We start from the raw sequence: 12,674 nt of genomic DNA on the forward strand, positions 1-12,674 counted from the left end.
CGTCACCTTGGGGCCCCTACATGCCACATACTTACGTAAACTTATGCACATTGGGCATCAAATTGTTCAGTGGAACCCTGGGGTACATAATTTGGGGGTTTTATCTTGATAACTAATAGTACGTGGGAGATGGGGATGCTGCAAAAATTGGAAATGTCATCAAAATTGGCAATTTTAGGAAAGCTTTGCAGCTTGGTACTTTGGAGTAGAAAGACATGGGTACCCATTTTAGATTTGGGGGAATATGTACTTTTCAAAAATATATAGTTTTTTGGGACGAGTGTACTTTTTTTTTTATAGCTTTACCCCCCATAAAATGCAGTAAATGTGTTGATTTTGCAGTACCTGAAATGACAGAACAAACAGGGGTATCTTCACCTTGGGGCCCCTACATGCCACATACAGAACTTAGGTAAACCTATGCACATTGGGCATCAAACTGTTCAGTGGACCCCTGGGGTACATAATTAGGATGTTTTTATCTTGGTACCTAATAGTATGTGGGAGAAAATATGCTGCAAAGTAAAAAAAAGACATAGGTACCCATTTTAGATTTGAAGGAATGTGTACTTTCCAAAAATATATGGTTTACTGTGATATACTTATTTTTGTGGCTTCACTCCCCCATAAAATACAGTAAATGTGTTGATTTTGCAGTAACCAAAATGACAGAAATGATACACCATATGGGGGGTATTTTCATCCTGGGGCCCCTACATGCCACATACTTAGGTAAACCTATGCACATTGCTTATCAAACCGTTTAGTGGACCCCTGGCATTCATATGTTGTTTTATCTTGGTACCTAATAATATGTAGGACATAAGAAGCTGCAGAGTGGAAGCTTTTAAACAATTTTTCAAAAATTTCAGAAATTTTTATACAAACTGGAACATTTACCAAAGCTTTTCAACTTGGTAATTTGGAGTAGAAAGACAGTTGTGCCTATTCTAGATTCACCAGAATCTGTTCTTTCCAAAAATGTATAGTTTTTTTTTACAGTAAATCTACTCTAAGTGGAATATTTGTCCTTGAAATCTAAAGTATGCAGATTTCTGCAGCAGTGTTTTGGAAATTAGCAGTGTACTGCTATGACTTTTTAACCCATACAAGTGACAAATCTCCATAAACCTATACATATTTGGTATTTGGCACATTCAAAAGACATTGAACTTTCCAAATCAGTTGTATTTTTGTGCATAAAACAATACTTGTTTCTGATATATGTGTGACATTTAGAAGCCGATATCTTGTTACAGAAGTGGAATTACACAAAAATTTTAGCATATTTTGAAAGCTTAGGTTGTCATGAAAAAAAGACAGGTGCTAGGTACAAGTTCCACTTTGACCAAATCGGCTGGCATATGTTGGTATGGTCTTAAAAGCTCTTGTGATAAAATGGTTGTAGCTTGAAGTGGGTGCAGTTTTAAAAAGGGGAGTGGTCAAATCTGGCTTTCATTATCAGCCCTCCACCATGTAGGGTAGAAAAACTCCAGCCCTCGGTACCACAGAACTTGGACAGCACATAGAGGAAATAACCTTCTCAGACCTGCTATACATGAGTGAGGAGGAGATAAATCTAGTGGAAATATCTCCCTTCAAACCCTTTACCAATTCACAATATATAAATATTATATATAACAATATAACTATATCTACAGGGAGTGCTGGTCCTTCAACTACTTTTCTATAGATCCAGATTAGTGCTTGTTCTTGTTGCTTCCTATGACGCATCTCTTAACATTCCTAGAATAGAGAAAGAGTTGTGCCTCGCTCTGTATGCCATGCTGTCTGTGTTAGGCTCTGCTGCATATAGGGGGTGGCACACAAGCTTCCCTATCTAGAACCCCATTTAGAATATGCAAGATGGGAAGGAAAAGAGCCAGCCCTGTATAAAATAACTACTTATGGCAGGTAGTAATTATAGGGCTGCATTCAACCCCATAGTGCTCCAGAACTGTGAAAGTGAGTGAAAAGTTGAGTTATATTTTTTTTTACATGAATACATACCTTTTGTTTGATGATAAAAAGCATTTTTGTAGTCAACGTTAATCTCTATTTTCAACTTTTTTTTTACTTCTTGTTTTTATACTTGTGTGTCTCTGCTATGCTGATATTTCACCCCTTGAATATCACTACTCTTTTTGCTTCCTCTTGTAATGTTGTCATCACTACCTCCTGTATACTTTTACCCAGTCTCCCTTTGTTACCTCATTTGTTTCAGCATCATCCTCCCATTTTCATTTTGCTCTGCCCCCTCCCTTTTTACATGCCCTACCCTTTGTACCTGCTATCCTTCTCCACCTACTGCTAGCTGCCAATCCCACAACTTATCCCGTGTACCTTTTCCTCTGCCTAGCTCGGCACAAAGATTATTCCTCCAGAACAATCATATTTCAGAGATAGGTCCGGGACTTTTCTCTCCCCTTACTTCTGTTCTCTGGCTTTTTTCCAACCACATCTCTATACTGCATCCTGGAGCCTTCAATGGACTGGAGAATTTGGAGGAGCTGGATCTGGGCAATAATCCCAAATTTCCCATACTGCAGTCGGACACCTTTGAAGGTCTCAAGTCTCTGCGCTCATTACACCTGTATCACTGCCATATAAACAGGCTGCCTTCTGGATTGTTTCGGGGCCTTTATTCCCTTCGGTACCTCTATCTACAGAACAACCGTCTAACAGTACTCCCGGTGAGAAATATAGTATGAGTTTTATTTAAAAATAAAAGTCATATATATGACCTTGCCTAAAATGTTTTAAATTATGTTTCTGTTAAATAAGGGTCATTCATGCCACTATTCATAAATTTATTGTATGACTTCAATCATGGTTTTGAAATATTTCCGTATTATTAGGTAAACATAGCTTCCAACTGTCCTTATTTTCACGGGACAGTCCATCTTTTGACAGCTCAACCCACAGTCCCAGATTCTTACTAAAAAGTCCCTTATTTCCCTTTGCTATCCTGCACTGAATGCTAAAAAAAGATACAAATTTAATTAAAAATTAGCTTTTGGCAGAGAGCCCAGAAAGTTAAACAAGCTTCACCTGCACCCCAAAACCCCCAGAAATGTGTTCAAACTTTAAATAACCTGGCAAATTTAGTCAAATGGGAGAGGTATTTAGAGGTTGCAAAAATGCTGCGATGTGCACGGCATTTCTTCTTGTCCCCCTTTCCATTTTCAAAATGTTGGGAGGTATGCGTAAAGCAGAAGAAAAGCTAGGCCTAGATTTGTGGCGAGGCCACAAAAGGCCTAGGGCTGTACAAATTTATGGGCGGCATGCTGCCATGCTGCACGTAAATTTTGCTCACATACAGAGCACTGGGGATGGGACAAGCAAAAAGCTTCAGGGTGTTCAGGAAAAGACTGAATTATAAACAAAAGCCCTACAAAGCATTAGCTTACAAATGCAGCCTAGATGTACATCAGCCTTATGTTGGCATGGATCTTTATGTGTTTTTGGGATAGTAATGTGAAACTTAGGTTATCCCCCAAGCACTAGCGATTGACCTCATTTTGGAGCTGCTGTCCTCATGTACATTTGTCCCCTGTAGGCAGCCCGTGTGTGGATAATGAGGGTATTAGACAGCTACCTTGTTCGGCACCTTCAGTATACAAATTGGCCAGTTAGGGAGTCACAAACAGCAGCACTTTCAATTTGCTGTAAAACCTGAAGTGCCTCCCTGACTGGCCAGTTTGTACACTGAAGTACTCCATGCCGGAGTTTATTTTACTCATTGTCTCCCGTAACACAATCCCTCCTCCGTCCCCCTCCTGCACAGAACAGTTTCAAATACAGAGGAAAAGGAAAGCAGCTGACAGCAGCAATGACCAACAGAAGCAGGCAGCTCTCCTCACTCTGCCCCCCCCCATACACAGTCCACATGCAGTGCTGGTACACTTAGAAAGTTTTCACTTATTGTCACCTCAGCTTCTTATAGACCTGTTGCTTGCCAGTTAGTTTCTGTCACTTAAAATATTTTATTTAGTCAAATGTGCATCGCAGTGGTAATATGGGTATTATACATTGCCACTGTGTCATTCTGCTAGGGGTTCTGGGGGTATTATACATGAAATTGCCACTGCATCACCCTGTTATGAGTTTTAGGGGTATTATACATGAAATTGCCACTGGGTCAGCCTACTATGGTTCTCGGTGTATTATACATGAAACTGCCCTTTGTCATCCTGTTATGAGTTCTGGGGTATTATACATGACACCACTCAAATGAAGTTGAAGATACTTAGGGGTAAATTTATTTCTTTTACATAAAAATACATTAAAGCCTTACGCGTTTCGTGCAAGTAATACCTAATTTCAGAGGTGGGGATATAATAAAAGATCTAATCAAGAAAGAAACTAAATGGATTTTTTTACATGGGTACAAGGCAACCTCATGGATTAAACTATGAATACGATGTATCATGTTATGTTTAATATCCAATGTATCCAACAGTAATTTATTTTACTATAATTTATTGCATTTACTTATCTACTTATCTTAGCTACTACACAGTCTTACTTTTCAACCAATAGGAATTTTTCCTTCAAGCATTACCAGTCAATTAAACACACTTTGGCTCTGATTGGTTAAGATTTTTTTAGGACATGATTGTTTGTTACTTCTTTAAATCCCTTTTGTTTTTTGTCTGAATTTAGCCTATTATTAAGTGCCCTTGGGTGGCAAGAAAAGCATTAGGCTTTTATGTATTTTTGTGTAAAAGAATAAACAATGGAATGCTTTTAATACACACTTAGGGACCTATTCACAAAAGGTTTCACACTTAACGCATAGTTTTATGCGTTAAAAAGTGAACGTTAACTAAGTAATGATTCATCAAAGTCATTTCATTACTACTCATATCGCATGCGCAAAAATCTCAATTATCACAAAGTGTATATATTTTAAGCGTTAAAAGCATAAAATGTTGCGATAATTACTGTAAAACTTAACACCTCCTAGGAGTGGGCGTTACTAAAAAAACATTGCGGTTTGTGAAGACAAGATGGAGTTTGCAGTCGGATTTTTGTTGGATTGTGAATCAAGTATGTGATCGCCCAAGAGTGATGCATCCTTTAGTTTTCAGGGAACCTGTCATTTTCAGAACAGTAGTTTTCAGAAAGTAACGGTTACGTGCGTAATAGTGCACATTATTATCGCATGCTATGAAATAATGCATAATTATATTGCATGCTTTAAAATATTGCTTAAAAATATGTCATCACAAGATAAATAACGACAATAAAATCGATTATTAATTCAGACAAGTGGTCTTTTTGTGAATCGATCATTAATTCTCAAAATATAAGAAGTGATAATATTTTTAACGCATGCTAAAAATAACTCTTGTTTTTTCGACCTTTTGTGAATCGGCCCCTTAGTATGTTCAACTTCATTTGAGTGGTGATCCGGATTTGTGCCAGACGCTTTTTCCAAAATGTTTGCATCGACTCCCTAAGATGAAGGTCTGGGGCTTGTGCACCTGGACCCACTGAATGTAAGGGTAAGCTTCCACCTCAAGTTATTACAAGATTCTTGACTCAGAATATTTGATATTATACATGATACTGCCACTATGTCATCCTGTTCTGAGGATAATATACATGAAATTACCACTGTGCTCATTTATATATTTACTAAGGGTATATCTGTAAAATGGTGAGTAGCTTTTTGGGGGCGTCTCACAAAGTGTGCGTGGTCTAAAAAGTTTACTGAAAATTTGAAAATCTGGTCACCTTACCGTAAGCTCCTCTTCTCCACCATGTTTATGTAAATGTATGAAAATGTATATAATTTTTCATAAAATTTTTAGCAAATAAATGAAATGTATACAATTCAATTCTTGTTCTCTGAAATAACCACCCTATGTTTCTTTCTTTAGGATGGCTTATTTCGTGACCTCTTCAACCTAACCCAACTCTTTCTCTATGGAAATCTCTTGCAGTCTCTCCCAGCTGAGTCATTTTTTGGTCTTTCTAACTTGGATCGTCTTCTGCTTCATAGTAACCAGCTTGCAGTTGTCTCACCTGGGGCATTTAGAGGTTTAAAGAGCCTCACCATGCTTTACCTTTTCAATAATAGCTTGCCTACTCTTCCAGGTGACTGCTTGCAACCATTAACATCCCTACAATTTTTACGACTGAATGAAAACCCATGGCACTGCGACTGCAGTTGCCGCTCATTGTGGCGGTGGTTTCATTCCACCCCAGGTGTCTCCAGTTCCCCTGTGACCTGCAATTCTCCTCCACCCCTAAAAGGCAGAGACCTGCGCTTTCTCGTAGAGAGAGACCTACGATTTTGCACCTCTAATATCTCACCTCGTAATGGAAACCTGTCAGATCTTGCTTTTCCACACAAACCATCTTCTTTTTACATTCAAGGTGACCCAGGAGCTGTTTTGGAGGCCGGAGAGTGGGAAAACACAATTGAGGAGGGTGGAGGAAGTGGTCAGAGTGCAAGTATTTTGACTGAAAAACAGTATCTATATATATCATTCCTGCTTGTTTTGCTAAGCTGGGAAGTAAATAGATATATTTGATCATATAAAGCTGAATCTGTTTGCCTATCCCTATGTTACTATGGTACTAGAATGCTACATAAATAAATTATAGCTCTGTATATATATAATTATGTGTTTGTAATGTGACCTTTTTGTGGAGGGGAAAGGGGCAATGATAAGGATGGAAAAAAATAAAGCTTTTTATATATAAATGGCTATATGCCTCAATGGCCATAAAATATCACAAAAAGTGTAAATAGAAGTAATATTAATTAGGAACTAGAACTCACTGTCTTTATTGTTACTTGGCTGTAGCAAGCAATGCCAGGCAGCAGCTGCAAGGGCAAACAAGGTTTTGAGCTGTATTAAAAGGGGTATAGATTCACGTGACGAGGGGGTTGTTCTTCCCCTTTACAGAGCACTGGTAAGGCCCCATCTAGAATATGCTGTTCCGTTTTGGTCTCCAGTGCTCAAATGGGACATTATTGAGTTAGAATGGGTCCAGAGAAGGGCAGCTAAGCTGGTAAAGGGTATGGAAAGTCTCAGTTATGAAGAAAGACTGGCCAAGTTGGGTCTGTTTACACTGGAAAAGAGGCACTTAAGATGCGACATGATAACTATGTATAAATATATAAGGGGATCATATAATAACCTTTCTAATGCTTTATTTACCAGTAGGTCCTTCCAACGGACACAAGGGCACCCACCCCGTTTAGAAGAAGGGAGGTTCCATTTAAATATTCAGAAAGGATTTTTTTACTGTGAGAGCTGTGAAGTTGTGGAATTCCCTCCCCGAATCAGTTGTGTTGGCTGATACATTATATAACTTTAAGAAGGGGCTGGATGGATTCTTAGCAAGTGAGGGAATACAGGGTTAACAGGAGATAGCTCTTAGTACTAGTTGATCCAGGGACTGGTCCAATTGCCATCTTGGAGTCAGGAAGGAATTTTTTCCCCTCTGCAGCAATTTAGAGAGGCTTCAGATGGGGTTTTTTGCCTTCCTCTGGATCAACTAGTAGTTAGGCAGGTTATATATAGACATTATGGTTGAACTTGATGGACGTATGTCTTTTTTCAACCCAACTTACTATGTTTTCAGATATGATAATGGTACATATAGCAATTCCAGGTGTTGTGCTGTCCAGGAAATTAATGGTACAAGCTATATGCAATGCCTAGAATAGCTTTAAACTTGCAAATTTTTCAACATGCAATTGCACCTGCTATTCTAACAGTCCACAGATTAAATCAAACTGGGTGTTTGTTGCCACTGAAGGAGCTAATAATATCCCAGGCAACAGATACCTGGAATTACTACAATGCTATTGAATCATTACTGTTCTAAATGTATTTGCTTATGGAGTAAATGTATGAGCATTGAGGACCACCCTATGTTGCTTAGCTGAAAAGTATAGAGTTTAATAGGAATGAATAGGCAAGTCTTTAAAAATTACAAGACAGATGACCAGAAACTGCATTTAAAAAATACAAATACTATAACAAGTGTTGTAAAACAACAATCTGGAAGCAGGGTCGGACTGGGCCAGCGGGACACATGGAAAAAACCCAGTGGGCGCTGGTGCTCCACAGGGGCCACAAATTCCTGTCCCTAGGGAGGAATGGGGGCTGAAGCAGGTGCAACACACATCCTGTATTTAGAGAGACATTATTATGTTAGAGTTGGTTATTTTGAAAGAGTTAGCTTGCTTGGGAGGAACCTCTCTAAATGCTGCTTTATTGTGTTTTACAGAATAGGAATGTTTTTAATTAATTGCTATGATGCTGAAGAATAAAATGTATCTTTTAGATTTTGTATTTACATTATTTTGGAGTGAAACTTCCAAGTTTTAACCTTGTGGTTTATGGTTTCAGTGTTTGTTTGGCTCTATATGTAGAGAAGGTGAACACCATGTGGATTGATCTTGGAACTTAAGAAGGTTACACACGGTTCACTTCTTCATGCATGGAAAAAGCATATTTTCTTGTAGAAATCCTCTAGCTGTTTGGGTATTTCTCTAACTGTGTTGTGTCTTGATGTCTGCCTGCTAAACCTGCCAGTAACAGAAAGTGTTTGACTCCAGGTCGGAATGCATACATACATACAAAACCGAATTGTGAGGATTTGCATTTAGAAAAGCGTGCATTCAGACCTGCAGTCAAATGCTTTTTATTACCAGTAGGTATAAAAGGCAGACAGGGAGACACAACACAGTTAGAAAAGCACCACATCAGACCTGGGGATAAACAAAACTTATTAACGGCAGGTTTAATTATGTACAGTACTACCATAACATTTGGCCCACAAGCTTTCTAAACACCAATGATCATTAACTACACACTACTGCTATCTCTGTTTTTTGAACAAGGGAGGGTAGGGGTTCAGGACACAAAAAGCAACATCACAGAAAGAGAAAAGTGAGTGAGAACACTGATGAAAAATGAATGTAACGCAAGAGTATACTAAAAGATGATTAAAATTTAAGTTAGAAAGAGAGTTAAGGAGAATGGTGTGAAAACAGGGGCCTCAAAGTGTACTGGCTGTCAATCAATAGTATGACTGTTTCCTGTGTGAAAATGAAGAGACATTCCTAATTTTAGCCTAGAAGCTGAAGAAAAAGTCATCAGTTATTACATATTGATCTTTTTCAGAGGTGATTTTAAAATATAAGGGGAAATATAATATTAAAAGATAAGTATGACACTAAACACAGATGTAAATACTGTATACTAATATTTGCAACTAAGCTACAGCAGGTAGCAAGAAAAATCCCATAGGAATGAATAGAAGCATTCTGGATATATTCCAACATTCGGAATCCTTTTACAAAGGGAAATGGAACTTGACCACTTTATTATTTATTTTGTATAAAGACACAAAGGCAATTGGCTTCTCGCTGCTCAGAGCTCATTAGTGATCAGTTTAGATCAACCAATATTAACCTACCCAGACTTCATACAAATGTATAACTTTCATACCAGGATAAAGGTAACAGGCTCCTTGGACATGGTGAAGGCCTTTGATTCTACTGAGAACTTTGGAATGTCCTTTGCTGCTTTGGTCTAGGGCAGTGATTTATCACCTGGATCAAACTCTTGTACCAATCCCCAACAGCCAGGCTAAGAGTAAATGGCACGCTATCCAAACTGTATCAACTAAAAAGGGGCACATAGCAAGGTTGTCCTCTCTCTCCAACTCTGCCATGGTAAATGAGCCTCTGGCAATATAGATAAGAGAGTAGATATATTATACTTACTATTCGTCCCCGTACCATGGGGACAGGCCCCATTTCAAGACCTCCTGCTCCGTTAAAAATTTCCCCATGGACTGTCCCCGGCAGCTGAAATAAAGTTTAAAATTCCCTGTGTACTGACAGGCAGCACCCAGTCTGGAAACAAACCCTGTCAAGTAATGTGCTTTATCATTGGCTACAAGTGGGAATCAAATGTAGCCAATCACCGCTTCAGAAAACCATCCCCCTATCTGTGATGCGGCACTCGCTCCTGCTTCTTGGTAGGTAAGGCAGCGATCTGGTATTCTGATACCTAGCTCTGGTATTCGTCTCTCAGCCTAAGAGAATTGTGATGGATAGCTCTTCTTGCTCGCTCCTTCAGTTTCAAACTTCTAGGCCCGAAAGTTTAAAACAGAACATGATGGCCTGGCTGTAGTGCAGAGCTGTTATGTCATCTTATGATCTTTTATCAGTAAAGTAAAAGCAGCAGCAGCATAGAGCAGGGAGCACTAAGGGAAGGGAGTCTGAGTGTTTGTTTGAGCAGGATCATTTCACTGTGTACCTCCAGCCTGCAGCTGCTTTTGTTGTACACTTTTTTTTCTTACTAAATGAAACAGCCACTGTTTTATTCTGCTATGAGTTCTGGAGGTATTATACATGGAATAGCCACTATCAGAATAGCACTCATAAATAATCAAAGTCCGGCTTGAGACTCCACCAGTTACATAGAAGTAGGAGAAACAATAGGTTACCTGAAAGCCTACACACCAATATTACAACTAAACACATTTGTTGGTTCAAGAATAACATTTTAAATGTTAGAGTGAATTATTTGCTATGTAAAAAAGTGTAATTCAGAAATAAAAACTACACCATAAAAATCAAGACAGAATTCCTTCAATAAAACAACATCTGGATAATTAAAATTATACATAGTAACATAGTAAGTTAGGTTGAAAAAAGACATACGTCCATCATGTTCTACTATAATGCCTATATATAACCTGCCGAACTGCTAGGTGATCCAGAGGAAGGCAAAAAACCTGAGGCCTCTCTAGTTTGCCGCAAAAGGGAAAAAATTCCTTCTTGACTCCAACATGGCAATTGGACCAGTCCCTGGATCAACTTGTACTAAGAGCTATCTCCCATAACCCTGTATTCCCTCACTTGCTAAAAAGCCTTCCAGCCCCTTCTTAAAGCTATATAATGTATCAGCCAGTACGAATGATTCGGAGAGGGAATGCCACAACTTCACAGCTCTCACAGTAAAAAATCCTTTCCAAATATTAAAAACGAAAAACTCCCTTCTAAACGGAGTGGGTGCCCTTATGTCAGTTGGAAGGACCTACTGGTAAATAAAGCATTAGAGAGGTTATTATATGATCCCCTTATATATTTATACATAGTCATCATGTCACCTCTTAAGCGCCTCTTCTCCAGCGTAAACAGACCCAACTTGGCCAGTCTTTCTTCATAACGGAGACATTGCATACCCTTTAGCAGCTTAGTTGCCCTTCTCTGGACCCTCTCTAATTCAATAATGTCCCGTTTGAGCACTGAAGACCAAAACTGAACAGCATATAATAGATGGGACCGGCACTCTTACCGCACCCTCCTCCCGTGAATCTATGCCCCTTTTAATACAGCTCAAAACCTTGTTAGCCCTAGAAGCTGCTGCCTGGCATTGCTTGCTACAGCCAAGTTTATTATATACAAGGACTCCAAGGTCCTTCTCCATTATGGATTTGCCTAGTGCAGTTCCATTAGGGGTATTGGAGTGGCTTGCATATTTTTACATCCCAGGTGCATGACCGTACATTTATCCACATTAAATCTCATCTGCCACTTAGCTTCCCAGATTGCCAGTTTTTCAAGATCTTTCTGCAAGGATGCCCCATCCTGGATAGAACGGACTGGTCTGCAGAGTTTTGTATCATCTGCAAACACTGACACATTCCTTATAATACCCTCCCCTAAGTCATTTCAGAACAAGTTAAACAAAAGTAGACCCAGTACAGAACCCTGAGGGACCCCACGGAGAACCTTACTCCAAGTAGAGAATGTACCATTAACAACCACCCTCTGTACCCAATTATGTAGCCAGTTTTCTATCCATGTGCAAACGACTTCACTAAGACCAATAGACCTTAGTTTAGAAAGCAGTTGTTTGTGGGAAACAGTATCAAATGCTTTGGCAAAATCCAAATAAATCACATTTACTACATCCCCAATCTAACCCCCTGCTAACCTCATCATAAAAAGCAATTAAATTGGTCTGACATGACCTGTCTTTCATAAAGCCATAATTACAACTTGACCTAGTTGTAAAGCTTTTTCTATTTGTGAAAGTAACTAGGCCTCACTTATACTGTGAGGTTTGTACTATGAATTTTCTAAGTAATCTTTAGTCTAGCACAAATCTCCCAGTGCTATGCTTGACAATTTCTTTAGTACTTGGTTTTACATATAACAAACTACTTTAGCTGTATAAATTCCTCTGTGGTCCGTATAAAGGATATAGTAATCTAAATTTACAGCCCAGTCTTATTATTAGCAGTTATAGCTTACATTTTCTGTACATTCAATTAACACTACCTCTCTAATTTTGCCACAAAGCTCCATTCATTTGCAAGCATATAAACCAATTTGTCTGATTTTTACATTAGTATAATATTGAATATATCTTATTTGAATTTTAATTAAGAAAGAATAAGGAGAGACATTAAAAAGAGAAAGTAGTGAAAAGTAGTGGGAAAGAGAGTGTAGAGAAAGAAATTTGATGGTAATTGGTATTCCTGTCTCAGAGATATGAATTACAATAACAGATAAAACTCTTCATGAAGGGTATTTGGCCATATATAAAGAATGCACTTTATGTTGGTTCAGCCAGCCACCGATCCCAATACTTTTGCTAACTTGGCTCAGCATCCTCATGTCA

At 38.7% G+C, this 12,674-nt stretch overlaps 1 protein-coding gene across 1 annotated transcript; it reads left to right on the plus strand.

Moving 5' to 3' along the window:
- The first annotated feature begins 1,447 nt into the window (after positions 1-1,447).
- Positions 1,448-6,868, plus strand: rtn4rl2 (reticulon 4 receptor like 2). Its single transcript, XM_018095912.2, has 2 exons — positions 1,448-2,693; positions 5,889-6,868. Exons 1-2 carry the CDS (start codon positions 2,160-2,162, stop codon positions 6,543-6,545), a joined length of 1,191 nt encoding a protein of 396 aa, XP_017951401.1. The 5' UTR covers positions 1,448-2,159; the 3' UTR covers positions 6,546-6,868.
- The last annotated feature ends 5,806 nt before the right edge of the window (positions 6,869-12,674 follow it).

Source organism: Xenopus tropicalis, chromosome 7 (genome assembly GCF_000004195.4).
Source record: "Xenopus tropicalis strain Nigerian chromosome 7, UCB_Xtro_10.0, whole genome shotgun sequence".
In the NCBI taxonomy this organism is placed as follows: Eukaryota; Metazoa; Chordata; class Amphibia; order Anura; family Pipidae; genus Xenopus; species Xenopus tropicalis.